At 44.0% G+C, this 18,827-nt stretch overlaps 1 protein-coding gene and 1 long non-coding RNA gene across 2 annotated transcripts in view; both read right to left on the bottom strand.

Moving 5' to 3' along the window:
* The window catches only part of dysf (dysferlin, limb girdle muscular dystrophy 2B (autosomal recessive)), a 111,152-nt gene that overhangs the window by 47,719 nt on the left and 44,606 nt on the right, over positions 1 to 18,827 (bottom strand). Inside the window, 4 exon segments of the mRNA XM_051944189.1 lie at positions 5,888 to 5,961; positions 6,889 to 7,063; positions 14,101 to 14,262; positions 14,825 to 14,926. Coding sequence (XP_051800149.1) covers positions 5,888 to 5,961; positions 6,889 to 7,063; positions 14,101 to 14,262; positions 14,825 to 14,926 — 513 coding nt within the window.
* LOC127532424 (uncharacterized) lies at positions 17,011 to 18,472 on the bottom strand. The gene is made up of 3 exons (XR_007939865.1): positions 18,240 to 18,472; positions 17,358 to 17,525; positions 17,011 to 17,063 (listed from the first exon to the last, which is right to left on the bottom strand). It is a non-coding gene; the product is annotated as an uncharacterized LOC127532424 (long non-coding RNA).

The raw sequence follows: 18,827 nt of genomic DNA, 5'->3' as shown, positions 1-18,827 counted from the left end.
GCACTTGCTTTATGAGAGATGCCTGTTACTCGACGAGGACATTACGTAAAAAATGTTCTACAGAGACGGTTCTTTAGGTCAAACAGGCACAAAGGTGCAGCCGCTGAACAGGTTCCTGCAGCAGAAAACGACCTAAAGAAAGTCCTCTGAAGAGATGGAAACATGACTGTGTGTGAAGCTGCTGTGGCGCCTGTGGGTTACAGGACAACAAATAAGGACACAGAGAAATTAAAAGAAGGAAAACACCAGAGAGGATCTCCACATGATGGAAGGATCACAGAGGAGACGAGTGGTTGATGAACCACAACAATGAAGAGAGGGCCGGAGAAGAAGAGGAGGACAACATGAGGATGTCCTTTAATGAGCTTCCACATCAAAACAACTGTCAGCTTGATAGATAGAGAAGGAAAGAAGGAATGAGAACATGAATTAAACCGGGAAAGGGAATTATAAAGAAGGATGAAGACAGAATGTGAGAACAGAGAAAAGCTGAAAGGGAATGACTGGAGAGGAAAGATGGGGGTATGATGAAAAACAACAGACAACTGAATGAAACCAGAGAACTATCAAAAACAATAAGAAATGGAAGGACAAAAGGAGGGTTAGACAGATAAAAGGATGTGAAATAGTGAAGCAAAGCAGAGTTGAAACTGAGGAAAACAGACTGAAGAGAGATGAATACAGGGAGCCAAGATGAATGGAAGTTAGGTAGCGAGAACAAACAATGGTACTGTGGTAACCAAAGAATGACTCAAAAATGTCCTAAAATGATTTAAAATTGTTCAAAGTTGCATCAAATCTGACCCAAGTTACTCAAAATGAGTCTACAATTGTTCAAAACTGTCTAAATTAACAATAATGAATAATTATTGGTCAATGAAAAACGGAAAAAAAGGCAAAATCTTCGATAAAGGTTGGCTTTGTGTCTCCATTTAGTTCCCATAAGTGTATATAAATGGATGGATCCATATTTCTACTAAAATACAGTCTTAGGTTGACATTTCACCAACTGTTGAGGCTCTAACATCAGTAGAAACTCTGGTCCAAGTATGACAAGACAAGGTTCCAGTTTTTTGCTATTTTGAGAAAATGCTGATGTGGACTTATTGGTCGGAAACAAAAACTGGGGAAGGTGGAGAAGAAAAAAGGACGATTGAAAAAGAAGGAAACTGAGGAGAATAAAAGAAGAAGTGAAGGACGTCAAAGAGAAGCAGCGGGAGTCCAGAACAGAAGTCTTGAATCATTTTTCTCAGACAGAAGAGGCTGACAGGAATCACGAGTTTGGAATTCTTTCCCCAAAACTACAGATTCTCTGTCTTTAACCGTTACTTCAGCGTTCTTAAAAGGGCCAATCTGGTGGTTTTCCATGTTGTAGCTCATTACATTCAAACCCTGAGCATTTAAACATTACTGCAGAACGTTTTCCAAGGCCTGCCATACTGTCTTCACTGATTTCTGACCAGGCTGCTGCTGGTTTTACATAATTACAGTGCAGAGTAAATACCAACTAGCAGAGACGACTCTTTAATCCTTTGTTTATGTTAGAGGAATGCTTTTCATTTGGGTAAGTATGATATTTACTTTCTTATCAAGAGTTAGATGACAAAGTAAATCCCAGTCTACATGCTCCAGAGTGTTAGAGCTGCAGATATGCCACAAACTGTTAAAAACTAAACAACGAAACCTTTTATGATGCGATTATGGCAAAGCTTTGGTTACATTTAGGCACCAAAATCTACAGGAGAGGTCATAGTTGGGTAAAAATCAGTGCTTTGGTTGTCACGGTTACTACAATAAACAACAGTCCTGTGCTTTGGCAAACCCATCCATCAACCCCAACTTCAGACCAGTCTCACACCAAATGTGTAACAGAAAGACACAAAACCACAAAAACTAGACACAAAATGACACAAACAAAAACATAAAATGACTAAAATGGGACACAAAATGATTAAAATTAGACATAAAACCACAAAAACTAGACACAAAATGACAAAAACGAGACAAAACTACAAAAACAAGACGCAAAACGACATGAAGTGGTCGTTTGCCGTCTAATGTGTTTTCTAACATTAAGTTAAGATGTGAAACAGCATTTTTTGAAGAGTCAAACTGGATTAAGATCAGGTAGAAAACTCACAACACTGAAAAACACAGGAAATGCACCAACACCATCTCTTCAGCGCAGTAACGACTTGAGTTTTTAGTGTTTTTTAAGTGATTTCGGGGACCACAGTTTGATGACGGTGCATTCCTCAGACTCCCTCCGGTCCTCATTGTGATTACACAAGGATAACTGTGGTCTGTTTAGTATTTATAGGGCTGCATTATTTATGTTTGCCCCTCAACAGAACCTCATGTGGTCTGCCAAAGCAATGAGACCAAATTATGTTGTCTCCTAATTCTATACAATCCTTCATTCACTAATATACACAGAGAAACCACTTAATAAACCACAGCAGTGTGTGTCTACGGCAGCTTGTTCTGGTGCTTTTACACACTGCATTTTCTCAGTAATTGACTTTACGTGCTCTTCAAAGACAAATCTTTAGTCGAAAAACTTCAGCTGATATGTTCATGAAACACGTTTGATCATTTCATGGGGCAAAGTTTGAATGAAACACAATCAAATAGTTTTGTTGGTGGATGTCTGGAGCGATAAGGGGGACTTTGAAACATCATCTGGTTTTCTTTTGGACATTTTGAATCTAATAAAAGCGTTCAAATGGAGCTACTGTGATCATTTACCCACATACAACCATAAAACTATGGACTATGTAGGTGCTTTGAGTCTCCAACCCTCTATCTCCCATATGCCATTTGGGAACTTTAGCTCTTTAGCATTTTTACGTTAGTTCATTTCCTGTCTTGTCAAACTTTCCACACATCAGATTCTACTGATGTTAGAGCCTCAACAGTTGGTGAAATGTGGACCAAAGACTGGATTTTAGTAGAAATACGGATCCATCCATAGATAGACACTTACAGGACCTTTCTATGGACACTTTATTAACTTTTTGTACATTTTCATTGGCCAGTTATTAAAAATGTGTCCTCTGCTGGATTCATTCAATGATTCTGATCTGATAGAAACTATTCTGTTTGAGTCGTCACCAAATTTCATGGCTGTGGGAGTTTTATTTCCGGAGATATTAAAGATTTTCAATGGCAAAACAAAATATTGCAATTACTTTTGGGTCCCACACAGCAATGAAGTAAACTCTGAACTAAATGGTCCAGCAACATTCTCCTGAGTTCTGTCTGTTCCCAGTCTCTTTGTGAGATCTTTTCCATGTAATGATTGCGGATCCAACAACCTCTCGACCTGTTCAGTCATCCATCCATGCTCTAAATGTCTTGGCCACCAGTTTTGGCAATGACACAAACATTCTGTTCTGCAGACTTTGCTGCTTCAGTTTTTGTGGTGGTGAATCACATTGTTTCTAAACTAGTGTGCAGACTTAACAGAAGTATTTTATTAAAGTGCAAAGACTTTCCTCTGCATCAAAACGAACACAGAATCACACAGAAAACAGTTTTTAGCTTTGCCAATGGATACTGAGCTGTAAGAGCAGATTGATTACTCTTATTTGCACTGGTTACCTCCAAAGATCAAAACTCCTGCAGTCATCACTTTACTTCAAAATGGTCTCACCATTTTGGCCAAAAAACTGCATCTGGAAGACCTATTTACTAGATCATCAAGAACTTCAAGGAGGACAGTTCAACTACAGTGAAGAAAACTTCAGGACGTCCAAGAATCCAGCAAACACCACGACGTCTCCTCCTGAAGACTGAACTATGAAACTGTAGTGGGAAGGTGGACATCAACCTTAAGAATGGCAGCAAAGAAGCTTCTGAGAAAAGCATCAAAGACACACTGAAATTCTGACGAAGGTACAAGGAATTGGACACCAGAAGACAGTTTGACTGACAGATATCTGGAATCGACTGTCTGGAGAAGAGAAGGTAAACACTTCCAACATCCTGAGACCATCCATGTGTCGGCTCACTCACAGTCCAAAACAAAGCTGTGAATAAAGAACAGCAGCAAAACGTCCTTCAAGAACAACTACTCCATGGATTCAGGAGCAGTTTGGTGAAGATCGGAGCATATTCCAGCATGATGGAGCATCAAAGTGATAACAAAGTGTCTCAGAGATGGTCATGCTGAAGTTTTGGATTTTTCCAGATTTTAATCAGATTGAGAACCTTTGGTGGATCCTCAAAAAGCAGGTAGACAAGCAGAAGTCCACAAATTGTGATAAGAACAATTAAGGCCAGAATGGATCACATGATGTTAGAAAAGTCTCTTCAATCTACAAACACTCAAGCAGTGAAGTTGGTAAAACAAAGTTTGCGTTATTTAAGAAACTTCTGGCCATGACGGTAGTTTTCTGATCGTACTGGAGAGTTTCAGGCTCGTGTTTGATGGAACTATCGTCCTCTGTGTTAATGAGCTCTGCTGTCTACACCACTGTGTGCTACGCAGCAACGATCAGAAGAGTATCTTTAGCTTTAAAGTCTATTTTCGCGCATTTCCAGCAAATATTCCATGTGTGACTGAATTATTAAACTGCAAAACGCCTCCTGCATTGACACACAGATGCTGCTGTTAAATGTGCTGCTAAACCTACTAAAGACGCCTCTTTTCCTGTCTGTTGTCTCAAAAATGTGCAGTTTCTTTAACATGAGGGTTTGTGATAAAATGTGTGATGGCATTCAAAACGAAAGGAAAGAGAGAAGAGAAAGAAAGAAAGAAAGAAAGAGAGAGAGAAAGAAAGACAGACAGAAAGAAAGAAAGACAAAGAGAGAAAGAGATAAAGAAAGAAAGAGAGAAAGAAAGAAAGAAAGAAAGACAGAAGAAAGACAGAAAGAAAGAAAGACAGAGAGAAAGAGATAAAGAAAGAAAGAGAGAAAGAAAGACAGACAGAAAGAAAGAAAGACAAAGAGAGAAAGAGAGAAAGAAAGAAAGAAAGAGAGAGAGAAAGAAAGAAAGACAGAAAGAGAGAAAGAAAGACAGACAGAAAGAAAGAAAGAAAGAAAGAAAGAAAGAAAGAAAGAAAGAAAGAAAGGAAGACAGAAAGAAAGAAAGACAGAGAGAAAGAAAAGCTGGAGAACTGAGGACAGAAAACTTAAAGTCTTACACTCGGAGAAAAGTTAATGATTGGTGACGAGCGCGGGTCTTGTGGTCGTCGCGGCAACCACTGACCACGGAGACGGTTGCCATGTCATCATGTCAGAACATGTTTATTTATGCTGCTGCTGGTACCGCTGAACACACACACACACACACACACACACAAACACGCTCCCTGTGGAAAGATGAGTGTTTCATACTTGCCCTTTACATTTATTGGTCATAACACTCCACGCCCTGAAAAAAGCTCACACACACACACACACACACACACACACACACACACACACACACACACACACACACACACACACACACACACACACACACACACACAGCTCATACTGCATCATCAGGTATCAGACCACTTACTGTAATGAAGACCAACTGGAGGAGAACTGTTCATCTGAAGGTTTCTGAAAGCTGTTAGTGAATTTAACGTCTGATTCCTTCAGTAAATGTGATCCATGTGATTTATTGATTACTAATCTGATGATGAGGATGCCTAAAACTGAAGATTATGATGTTTTTAGGTCAGTGTTGGTTGACAGAATCTGTGCACCTGCATTTTATTAACTGCTGCAATTGAACAAGCTGGAGAAGGCAAAACAGGTCCCTTAATTTTTCACATATTATTCTTTTTTTCTGTTATGTAAAGTCCTTTCTATTTGTATAAAAAGCACAAATAAAGTCTAATGATTTGATTGCAGTAATTTCACTTAGCGACCAGCTGACACTCGGCTTTACCTGGTCGGGCACTAGCGGCTGCTCGTCATCGATGTCAATAAAAACTTCTCCTGAAATCAGATGGGGCGTCTCACCTGCAAACACAAAAACAGCACAAATTTAAGCACATTTAGCATCAGTTATCAGGCTGGATTAGAGGTGTGTTTATCTGATCTGAAAGATCAGGACCAGGATTTTTAACTTCTCGGTATCATCTTTGACTTAAACCCAATCCCTTGTTTACTTTTGCTGTCACAGGACACTTTGGATGCTAATTTGAAACACTTTTCCTGATCAACAAAAAGCAGCATTATCAGTTAATAATCCTAATCAATGCCAATTTCTGTCTAGACATGATTAACCTCCTCAGAAGTCATGGCGCCCGTTGCTGCTAAACTCCCACAATGCTCTCTGCCTGTAGCCTGAGTGACGCCTCCTCTGGTCTCTACAGGATTACACAGGAACAATAATTCAAAATGTGTCTAAAATGGCCAAAGGTTTGCTCAAAATGACTCAAAATGAGGTCAAAAAGACTGAAAAATTGTCCAAGACTGTTCACAATTAGTCTAAAATGACTTACAACTTGTCTATAATTAGTTGAAAATGGTCCTAAAGGACTCAAAAACTGTCCAGAATAACTTGAAACTAGTCCAAACAATCCAGAAACTTGCTAGCTAAACTCTCACAATGCTCTCTGTTTTAACTGTAGTCTGAGCGATGCCTCCTCTGGTTCCTACAGGATGAAACAGGAAGAGGCTCCAACCGCTGGAACAACCAGGAACTACAGCTGACCTACATTTACTGACATCTTGAGGAGAATACAGGCTTTCTCCATCTTTTGACAAAAACTTTCAGAGCTTTACAGCAAGGTTCCTGACCACCTTGGAGTGAAGAAGGAATGCAGCTTTTTCTCAGTGTATCGAAAGCATTTTAAAAACCATACATCTAAAGCGTGTATATTTAGGAAAACGGTATCAGACGGGGACTCTATTGGAAGATAATAAAGGACAGGTGAGTCTTACGTCTCCACCCGTCGTCCTCCTCGTCCTCCACAGCTCGATCCTCCTCCTGATCGAGTCGGTACTCCTCCAGAGACCGGATGGTGCACTGACCGACCACCGGCTTCCTCCCAAACTGACGGTTGTCGATGACTTTGATGACGATCGGCGGCATGTAGAGCTCCTCACGGGGAAGTCTCTGCGGAGAGAGAAACAGAAAGAAGATACTGATGAAGAAAACACAGGTCCTCAACTTAAGTCAGAGTTCCATTCCTACTGATCTACGAAAGTCGATTGCCACTCGTCAGCTAGTTCCATGTAACCAGTTCTGATGTAACGATGACATGCCATTGGTGGAGGACGTCGTAAACCGAGGACTTCCTGTCCTACTGTGGGGGTTTAGCTAGCAACGGGGACCATGACCAAGACTTCTGTGAAGGTAATAGCTACTCCTAAGACAACAGGGCACAACAAATAAAGATTATTATTATTATGTATTGACTGTAATTCTGGAACTTTTCTGAGCAGGCTTTGTCTTACAGGTACTTGGGGATCTGGATCAATGACAGCTTTATTTAGAGCATACTGAGCACTTGGTGAAAAAACTACAGGTTTGGTTGGGTTTTTATGACTTGTTCTTGTTCTAATGTGTTCTAACCAGTTCTGACGTAACAACAAAACGCCGTAGGTGGAGGACATCGTAAACTGAGGACTTCCTGTATAAAAGACAGAAGTTCAGTCAGTCTATACTCCCTAACATCCAACTCTGCATTGTCAACATACTTCCTGTTATTTTAACCATTTGATTTTTCACTCCTATCCATTGGTTTTTTTAAACATACTTTCACCCTCGCTGTCAGGTTTTTACTGTATTTTTTTGTTTGTTTTGTTACACGATTTGTATTTTTTACAGTGTAATTGGTTACGCCACCTGCCTGCCTGATGCTGATTGGCTCTGGCTGCTGACTGTCTAAAGCTGATTGGTCACGCCCTGGTGACCGTCCAATCAGAGCATCGTTACACCTTTGCAGACGGCTGAAGGAAGAAATGACCGAATCCACTGAGATTGGATGTTTGTGTAGAAATCAGGGCACAAACGTCGCTATGAGTAAAGATCTCTGTTTAAAACAACTTCCTGTACCACAAAAAGCAACGTTCGCTTTAAATAACACAGAGCTGGTGTCAGTTTCTGCATGAAAACACGTGAAACGGTTCAAACATCGACCTAACAAGTGTTGAGCTCGATAGTATGAGTATAAAAACCAATAATAAATGTTTCTAACACAGTAATTTATCATGAACCAAATATGTTTATTTAAAAAGCCTTTTCTGTTTCCTGTTAGGTGTTTTAAGTTCTTTATTTATTGATAGACCTTCAATATATAATCTTACCATCTCTTAAACTCATGTCCTTCAATTTTAGTCGGTGAATTAACTTATTAATTATTCGTTTAACATAAATTGCTTTCTTTCATGTAAAATTTTATAATACTGTTTTGAATTTGTCAAAAAATGAGACAAACCACATGAAGCAAAACAAAAAGACACAAAAAATTAGACAAAAGTTACAAAGCAACAAAAAATGAACAGACAACACAACGAGACAAAAAAGGCAAAAGAACAAATAAAGCGAAACACAAAATGATAAAAAATAGACAAACAACTGTTAGAAGAATTATGTTTAGAATACTTACAGTACTTATGTTAGAAGAAATATACTTAGGATACTTAGAATAGAAGACTTGCTTTTAGATCATCATTAATTTATCAGTGACTGTGAAACATATGTTCCTTTTGAACCATGACTCTGTATGTATTTTAAACCATGATTCTGCGTGTCCTTTGTACTCTATTGCAGAGACATGTAGCCACAGCACATACCGAGAGGCGACCAGAACTAGGCCTTCTAGATAACAAGACAGGCAGACACAAATACCACATGTCTGCCTCTGAACGTCTTTCTGTTCATATCTTTCTGTTCGTGAAGAAGGGTTTTCCATTGTCATCTCATGCTGAGTCATGGTGCCACCCTCTGTGTGACATTCCTGTCTGAAGCAAATAAAAAGACGCAGAGGAGACTCAGGCTCTTTGGAGTTGTGTGTCTGATGCTACGGTGTGTACAGCCTGCCTCTCTGTCCTTGTGGCAAGTAAAATACAAGAGCTCGAGTCCTGTCTCTGTGTTTTACTGGTTTTAAACCAAACACAACACAAGCAAGACAAAAAAACACAAAACAACAAAAGTCAGACAAAAAGACAAAAAACAAAGAACAAGACAAATATTACCAAAACGAGACACAAAACGACAAAAATGAGACAAAAATGACAAAAACATGAGATAAATGACAAAAGTCAGACAAATAGCAACAAAAAAAACACAAGATTACAACAACGAGGCACAAAGCGACAAAACGATGAACAAATGACACAAGTGAGACTAAAAACAACAAAACTTTGTGCTGACTGAATGTTCTCTAGGTGTGTGCAGAACGTTCCAGTCGCTCATCTTATACTTCACACAGAACACCAACAGACCATCACTTGACCTGCCGCTGTTGATCGTTGAGGTGCTGCAGTTAAAAAGTCTGAGGTGATGTTGAAGAAGGAAAACAGCCTCGATATGAAGCTTTCTCAGCTTTGACAGCCGCTGCAAACATCTCTGAGGTTCAGCCAAAAGGAACAGAGCTGGTATGTGTTTGACCTCTCTGTCTGTAGGAAGGCTGAGGATGCTGCAGACCCACAGTAAACATGAGGCGGTTAGACTCTTCAGAGGCTTTAGGGAAACTATGCACATGACATTTTCTAAAGCCCCCGCGCCATACGAAAACACTTATGCAGTCAGCTTAAGACCTTAATATTGTTAACATTAAACGCTTGGCTCAGGGGTGGAACTTAAAGGAAAAATACGTGCATATTTCCACCATCCGGTTGAGGCTGTCACACTGTAGCGGTGGTCAGAACGAGGCCTTAATCTGGTTAACATGAAGCTGCAGGAGCCAAAGAAAGGAGGGAAAGCCATGTTTCCATCCTCCAGTTAAAGCTGTCATAATAAAACACAGAGGTGATCAACTTCAGACCCTAACATTGTTAACATTAAGCTCCTGAACACGCTTTGGAGCCGCCGTTAGGAAAAATGTGCAAAATATTTCCATATTTCAGTTTCATAAGAAAACACTTAGGTGGAATGCAGCGATGTAAACTCAGTGGAAACATTCTCTGTGGTCGGCTTGATGAGAGTAAATGAGTGAAAACACTTTGAGAAGAGTGACAGTAGAGTGGAGGTGGGTGGAGAGAAGTTCACAAAAAGCCTCATTAAAGCTCCTACAATCAACAGTTTTACATCAGTAATGGATCCTATTAGTCCTAAACAGCAGTTCAGCTTTCAGTCTTTGATGGTCTCGGTTGAACAGGTTAACTAAACGACTTTAGAACATTTAATGAATCCATGCACAGTTTTACCTTCATACTGTGAATGTTATCAGATCTACAGACACATAGAGGTGGATCCAGAGATGAGGCTCAGAAATGATGGAAAAATCTACTTCTTCCATCATTTCTGAGCCTCATCACTTCATTTGCATTTTTTTGCACAATTTTACTAATTTTGGACAAATGTTTTATCAACCTTAGAGTCTTTTTGAACAACTTTAAAGTAACTTCAGACAAGCTTTAAATCATTCTGGATAACTTTTGAGTCAGTTTGGACGATTTTTTACTAGTTTTAGTAAATTTTTTTGTTAGTTTAGACAATCTTTTGAAGTAATTTCCAGTAAATAACAAAAACGAGACACCAAACAACACAGGACAAGAAAAGCAAGACACAAAATGTCTAAATTTAGATACAAAGCAAAAAAAGAGACAAAATCACACAAAACCAGAGAAATGACTTGAGAAACGGCAAAAAAAACAACAACAAAAAAGCAGAAATCAAACAAGAAAAACATAACAGAAAACAGAAAACAAGACAAAAACTGTCTCAAAGACAAACAGAAGAACAAAACTGATGAAAATGACAGAAGGGAGACGAATAAATGACAAATATGAGCAGAAAACAAGAAAAAACAGACACAAAATGACCACAAATATCAGTTTAACATCCACTTCAAGAGTCACAGTCTAAAGAATAAATCTGGTTTTTGTTCATTTCCTATAGAACCAACTCTGAGCATCAGTATTATGGGATGTATGTTGGTTTGAACATTAAAACTGCAGCAGTTTAATGACAGAGTTCTAGAAACAATCATTGTATCCTGGATGTGTTTCTGTTTACTGATAATCCAGAGAAAGCTTTAGGCAGTGCATTGTGGGTAAACTTTAAGGCTCATATCAGCATGTGTGATAGGTGGTTGGTCAGAACAAGTTCTAGACAATGAAAGGAGCATTTTACACACAGAAGATACCAGGATCATCTGATAGACACGATTCACTTTGTGGTAGAATCATTTTCTAAAACAGAGATCTGTATTTTGACACCAAATATGAGCTTCTATTCACTGAATAAATTCAAACTAAAATTTTCTGCTTCGTAGAAAAGACAAGTGTTGATACCATGATTGCACATCATCACTCATAATCTGAGGACAGAAACAGAAAAACTCAGACCTGAACACCATCAGAGGAGAATCTGAAAGACTCTCAGACGAGCTGTGAATGCAACTGACTGGTTTGATGGATAAAACATGAGAACACCAAAGCTGTTCCTGTATTTTACAACCAGAGACAGTCAGCAGCGTTACAACATAACTGTAGGAGAACAAAATGTTTTATAGGGAATAAACTTGATTAAACTTCCCAAAAGTGGCTAAAAGCAGAAGAAAAGTCTCTGGGAAATGTGTGATATTTGTCTACAGCTGACCAACCGTGGTAAAGATCCTGCTGCTGGCTTATCTTCTGGTGAGAAAACAGGTTTCCTTCAAACTGTAAATGTGGTTTAGTTGTATAATTGTGTGACTTTTGGTCTGGAGAACCGCTCCCTCATGCTCTCTGAGCGCGTAAACAGACACCTAATTGTGAACAAGTTTTCCCTCTAAGCCCTAAAAGGTGCTAATTTGTTAGTTTTGTTGTTTCTGTTTCCCCCAGAAGGCCCGTTTAATATTGTCAAAGAGGCTGTAATTCCACTCCAGACAGAAAAGCTGAGCTAACATCCAGCAGCTCCGCCACAGTAGCTCACCCAGAAGGAGCTGGAAGAGCTTCAGGATCCGATACGAGCTGCTTCTGCTCTTGTTTCCACTCCTTACTGTACTCGTGTGACTCACAACAGTTGGCCGCTGCAGAGTAAACCGCAGGAAGCTGCAATTAAGTCTGCTGTTTATGTGGCACCCAAAAGGCTTTTCTTTCAGGAGAGAATAGGTCAGAGCTTACTCATGCAATCTAAGAAATGCTGCTGCAGGAACAGCTGCTTTCTGCTGTGGAGGATTTATAAATATAAACAGATAAACAGCAGCTTCTGTTGGTTATTCATCGATAAAATTCTGTCCTCATACCACCACTTTATCCACTTACTGATCTGACTCCATTCTGTTTGTCATTTCTTTGGCATTCTTGTCTTGTGCTGCTTGGTGTCCCATTTTTGTCATTTATTTTGCTTTGGGGTCGGTTTTGTCCCTTTGTGACATGAAACCACGATACATCCCATAATATTGATGCTCAAAGTTAGTTATGGAGACAATGAACAAAAAACAGATTTAGTGTTTAGATTGAGACACCTGGATGGATTTAAACTGATCTGTGTTTCTCCTCCTAAATGTCATGGTTCTATCTGCTGGACTGATGAAGTTCTGAGGCTCAGAAATGATGGAAAAAGTCCATTAAAAAAATGATAAATGTGGACCCTCCTCTGTGGACTTCAAGGGCCTGGAATGTTCTAAGTGAGACTAAATTTAAAGACTGGAAGCAGGAAAGGAGAACGTGCTCTGGAGAAAGTAGACCTACCGACAAAACTGTCAGTAGGTCTACTCTAGAACTTTCTACAGCTGTCGGTAGGTCTACTCTAGAACTTTCTACAGCTGTCGGTAGGTCTACTCTAGAACTTTCTCCATCTGTCGGTAGGTCTACTCTAGAACTTTCTCCATCTGTCGGTAGGTCTACTCTAGAACTTTCTACAGCTGTCGGTAGGTCTGCTCTAGAACTTTCTCCAGCTGTCGGTAGGTCTACTCTAGAACTTTCTCCATCTGTCGGTAGGTCTGCTCCAGAACTTTCTCCAGCTGTCGGTAGGTCTACTCTAGAACTTTCTCCATCTGTCGGTAGGTCTGCTCCAGAACTTTCTACAGCTGTCGGTAGGTCTGCTCTAGAACTTTCTCCATCTGTCGGTAGGTCTGCTCTAGAACTTTCTACAGCTGTCGGTAGGTCTGCTCTAGAACTTTCTCCAGCTGTCGGTAGGTCTGCTCTAGAACTTTCTATAGCTGTCGGTAGGTCTGCTCTAGAACTTTCTCCATCTGTCGGTAGGTCTGCTCCAGAACTTTCTCCAGCTGTCGGTAGGTCTGCTCTAGAACTTTCTCCAGCTGTCGGTAGGTCTGCTCCAGAACTTTCTCCAGCTGTCGGTAGGTCTGCTCTAGAACTTTCTCCAGCTGTCGGTAGGTCTGCTCCAGAACTTTCTCCAGCTGTCGGTAGGTCTACTCTAGAACTTTCTCCAGCTGTCGGTAGGTCTATTCTAGAACTTTCTCCAGCTGTCGGTAGGTCTACTCTAGAACTTTCTCCAGTTGTCCGTAGGTCTACTCCAGGGGACGTTGTCCTCTATGTACTCAAAATGTTCTTGCATGAAGACCAACATTTCCTTTGATGGTGTCCTACCTTTCTGCTACTTTTGAACATTTTATGAGTGTTGGTGTGTCTTGGTGAACACTGAGAACTTTCCTGGACTCCTACCTGTCGTATATCAGCTCTTTCTGGCTGAAGACTTACTACATGCATAATATCTGCTTTATGAGGCATCAAATCCAGTCGAGTTTATGAGTTCGTTCTCCAGTGACACGGTTTTAAAGCATCCAGTCAGCATTTGTACGACGGCCATGCCCGTGATAAAACTCCACCCTGTCTTTATGTAGCTTTAGTAATGTATGGCTGGAAAGGCCCCCTCCCTGCATCTTTACAGCTTCTAGTCTGAGACTTGCAGTGGATTTAAGGGGTCTGCTTGGAATAAGAGAAAGACGCTGCCGTTGTGGCGTCGCTGATGAAGATAAACGAGGGAAACAAACCACATCACAGCCTCGTTAGCGCTGATTACACTCTCTCTGTTCTCACCACATCAAGGACCAGCGTGTTGACGTCAAAGTTGGGCTTCTTCTTCACGCTGCGGATGACACAGCTCTGGACCATGGAGCCTCCACACTCCACCTGCAGGCTGGGAGATGTAACGCTGGCCAGCTGGAAGCTCTTCAGGTTACGGACGCCCCACGCCAGGACCTAACAGAAGAGGACACGTAAATATTCCTGTCGTCACTGAAAATATTCAACATATTTTTACATTTTTAGCCACAATTTTTGGAGCAATTTAAAACAATTTCAGGGATTATTCTTTGTTTTATTAAATTAAAGATAACATTTTATTATGTTAACCATAAAAAAACTTTATCATTTACAGATGATCATTCTCAAGGCTTCACACACTTTGTAGTAACTTTACAACCATTTCTGGTCTTTTAAAGCCATCAGTTTTTTTTTTACCTTAAATCTAAAAAATGGTTTAATGCTGAATGTGAGGTGCTTACAGTCGTCCTTTGATGCTCGTGCTGTTTTTTACATTGAGAATCATTTACTCCATGAAAATGCCATTAAAACTTAAAAAATGGAGAACAGCATTTTAAAATCACTTATTCTGTTTGAGTGACAGTTCAAAGATATTCAACAACATTTTAAAAAATACATTTTTTTCATTTAATCTTCTGTTTAAACTGGAGCCAAGCAGATGATGTTTTTGAGTATAACTAAAATAAAAATAAATCCCATTAGAGCAGGTCTCTTTTACCTCGATGGCGGTTCTCTGCAGAACCGGTTTGATTCCCTGAGGAACCATGAAGACGTTGGGTTCTCTCTGAGGGGGCGGGTACGGCAGGTCCGACTCCTCCGGCTGCCAATAGGAACGCAGGACAGCGGCAGGTCAGAGTGACATCATGATAAAAACATGCTGTCTACTGTTAGATAAATACTGATGTTTAAACTAACATGAAGGAATGTTAAATGATGGCATTTAGTATGATCATGTCAGACGTGTTTTATGGTGTTAGAAACACACAGACACAACATTGTAGTTTAAAAATGCTCTGGAGGACCGCTTTTGGTCCACGGGCCTCATGTTGGACCCTCTGGAGGACCGCTTTTGGTCCACGGGCCTCATGTTGGACCCTCTGGAGGACCGCTTTTGGCCCACGGGCCTCATGTTGGACCCTCTGGAGGACCGCTTTTGGACCACGGGCCTCATGTTGGACCCTCTGGAGGACCGCTTTTGGCCCACGGGCCTCATGTTGGACCCTCTGGAGGACCGCTTTTGGCCCACGGGCCTCATGTTGGACCCTCTGGAGGACCGCTTTTGGTCCACGGGCCTCATGTTGGACCCTCTGGAGGACCGCTTTTGGCCCACGGGCCTCATGTTGGACCCTCTGGAGGACCGCTTTTGGACCACGGGCCTCATGTTGGACCCTCTGGAGGACCGCTTTTGGCCCACGGGCCTCATGTTGGACCCTCTGGAGGACCGCTTTTGGCCCACGGGCCTCATGTTGGACCCTCTGGAGGACCACTTTTGGACCACGGGCCTCATGTTGGACCCTCTGGAGGACCGCTTTTGGCCCACGGGCCTCATGTTGGACCCTCTGGAGGACCACTTTTGGACCACGGGCCTCATGTTGGTCCCTCTGGAGGACCACTTTTGGACCACGGGCCTCATGTTGGACCCTCTGGAGGACCGCTTTTGGCCCACGGGCCTCATGTTGGACCCTCTGGAGGACCGCTTTTGGCCCACGGGCCTCATGTTGGACCCTCTGGAGGACCGCTTTTGGACCACGGGCCTCATGTTGGACCCTCTGGAGGACCGCTTTTGGCCCACGGGCCTCATGTTGGACCCTCTGGAGGACCGCTTTTGGTCCACGGGCCTCATGTTGGACCCTCTGGAGGACCGCTTTTGGCCCACGGGCCTCATGTTGGACCCTCTGGAGGACCGCTTTTGGCCCACGGGCCTCATGTTGGACCCTCTGGAGGACCACTTTTTGGCCCACGGGCCTCATGTTGGACCCTCTGGAGGACCGCTTTTGGCCCACGGGCCTCATGTTGGACCCTCTGGAGGACCGCTTTTGGTCCACGGGCCTCATGTTGGACCCTCTGGAGGACCACTTTTTGGCCCACAGGCCTCATGTTGGACCCTCTGGAGGACCGCTTTTGGCCCACAGGCCTCATGTTGGTCCCTCTGGAGGACCGCTTTTGGCCCACGGGCCTCATGTTGGACCCTCTGGAGGACCACTTTTTGGCCCACGGGCCTCATGTTGGACCCTCTGGAGGACCGCTTTTGGTCCACGGGCCTCATGTTGGACCCTCTGGAGGACCGCTTTTGGCCCACGGGCCTCATGTTGGTCCCTCTGGAGGACCGCTTTTGGCCCACGGGCCTCATGTTGGTCCCTCTGGAGGACCGCTTTTGGCCCACGGGCCTCATGTTGGACCCTCTGGAGGACCGCTTTTGGCCCACGGGCCTCATGTTGGTCCCTCTGGAGGACCGCTTTTGGCCCACGGGCCTCATGTTGGTCCCTCTGGAGGACCGCTTTTGGTCCACGGGCCTCATGTTGGTCCCTCTGGAGGACCGCTTTTGGCCCACGGGCCTCATGTTGGTCCCTCTGGAGGACCGCTTTTGGCCCACGGGCCTCATGTTGGTCCCTCTGGAGGACCGCTTTTGGCCCACGGGCCTCATGTTGGTCCCTCTGGAGGACCGCTTTTGGCCCACGGGCCTCATGTTGGTCCCTCTGGAGGACCGCTTTTGGCCCACGGGCCTCATGTTGGACCCTCTGGAGGACCGCTTTTGGCCCACGGGCCTCATGTTGGTCCCTCTGGAGGACCGCTTTTGGCCCACGGGCCTCATGTTGGACCCTCTGGAGGACCGCTTTTGGCCCACGGGCCTCATGTTGGTCCCTCTGGAGGACCGCTTTTGGCCCACGGGCCTCATGTTGGTCCCTCTGGAGGACCGCTTTTGGTCCACGGGCCTCATGTTGGACCCTCTGGAGGACCTCTTTTGGTCCACGGGCCTCATGTTGGTCCCTCTGGAGGACCGCTTTTGGCCCACGGGCCTCATGTTGGTCCCTCTGGAGGACCGCTTTTGGCCCACGGGCCTCATGTTGGTCCCTCTGGAGGACCGCTTTTGGCCCACGGGCCTCATGTTGGACCCTCTGGAGGACCTCTTTTGGTCCACGGGCCTCATGTTGGTCCCTCTGGAGGACCGCTTTTGGCCCACGGGCCTCATGTTGGACCCTCTGGAGGACCGCTTTTGGCCCACGGGCCTCATGTTGGTCCCTCTGGAGGACCGCTTTTGGCCCACGGGCCTCATGTTGGACCCTCTGGAGGACCGCTTTTGGCCCACGGGCCTCATGTTGGACCCTCTGGAGGACCGCTTTTGGCCCACGGGCCTCATGTTGGTCCCTCTGGAGGACCGCTTTTGGTCCACGGGCCTCATGTTGGACCCTCTGGAGGACCTCTTTTGGCCCACGGGCCTCATGTTGGTCCCTCTGGAGGACCGCTTTTGGCCCACGGGCCTCATGTTGGACCCTCTGGAGGACCGCTTTTGGTCCACGGGCCTCATGTTGGACCCTCTGGAGGACCGCTTTTGGCCCACGGGCCTCATGTTGGTCCCTCTGGAGGACCGCTTTTGGCCCACGGGCCTCATGTTGGACCCTCTGGAGGACCGCTTTTGGTCCACGGGCCTCATGTTGGACCCTCTGGAGGACCGCTTTTGGCCCACGGGCCTCATGTTGGACCCTCTGGAGGACCTCTTTTGGTCCACGGGCCTCATGTTGGTCCCTCTGGAGGACCGCTTTTGGCCCACGGGCCTCATGTTGGACCCTCTGGAGGACCTCTTTTGGTCCACGGGCCTCATGTTGGTCCCTCTGGAGGACCGCTTTTGGCCCACGGGCCTCATGTTGGACCCTCTGGAGGACCGCTTTTGGCCCACGGGCCTCATGTTGGACCCTCTGGAGGACCGCTTTTGGTCCACGGGCCTCATGTTGGACCCTCTGGAGGACCGCTTTTGGTCCACGGGCCTCATGTTGGTCCCTCTGGAGGACCGCTTTTGGCCCACGGGCCTCATGTTGGACCCTCTGGAGGACCGCTTTTGACCCACGGGCCTCATGTTGGACCCTCTGGAGGACCTCTTTTGGTCCACGGGCCTCATGTTGGTCCCTCTGGAGGACCGCTTTTGGCCCACGGGCCTCATGTTGGACCCTCTGGAGGACCGCTTTTGGCCCACGGGCCTCATGTTGGACCCTCTGGAGGACCGCTTTTGGCCCACGGGCCTCATGTTGGACCCTCTGGAGGACCGCTTTTGGCCCACGGGCCTCATGTTGGACCCTCTGGAGGACCGCTTTTGGCCCACGGGCCTCATGTTGACCCTCTGGAGGACCACTTTTGGTCCACGGGCCTCATGTTGGACGCTCCAATCAATGATATAGTGAACTCCACAGAAACAGAATTCAGTTGTGATGTAATAAGCTTTGTTTAAAGGTGATATCTCCACCTTCCAGTAGGTTTAGTAGGTTATCGTCCCATTTAATGGAGCTCAGTTATCTGTGATTTTTGCACTGAAAGCGAGGAACTAAACTCCTCAATAAATCAGCAGGCTTTCCCATCTTGTACCATAATTATAATTTTAAGGCTTGTTTGCTGTTTTTGGTCTTATGGCTGTTCATATTATCCTACAGTTGTTGCTGCTGTTCTATGTGTCGTTGAATTTTCCCCAAATAAAGTTTTTTAAATTGGACTAAATGTTTACTAGTTGACCC

Source organism: Acanthochromis polyacanthus, chromosome 23, assembly GCF_021347895.1.
Source record: "Acanthochromis polyacanthus isolate Apoly-LR-REF ecotype Palm Island chromosome 23, KAUST_Apoly_ChrSc, whole genome shotgun sequence".
NCBI lineage: Eukaryota > Metazoa > Chordata > Actinopteri > Pomacentridae > Acanthochromis > Acanthochromis polyacanthus.
The sequence above is the reverse complement of the archived record's forward strand: the minus strand, read 5'-3'. Positions and strand labels throughout refer to the sequence as shown.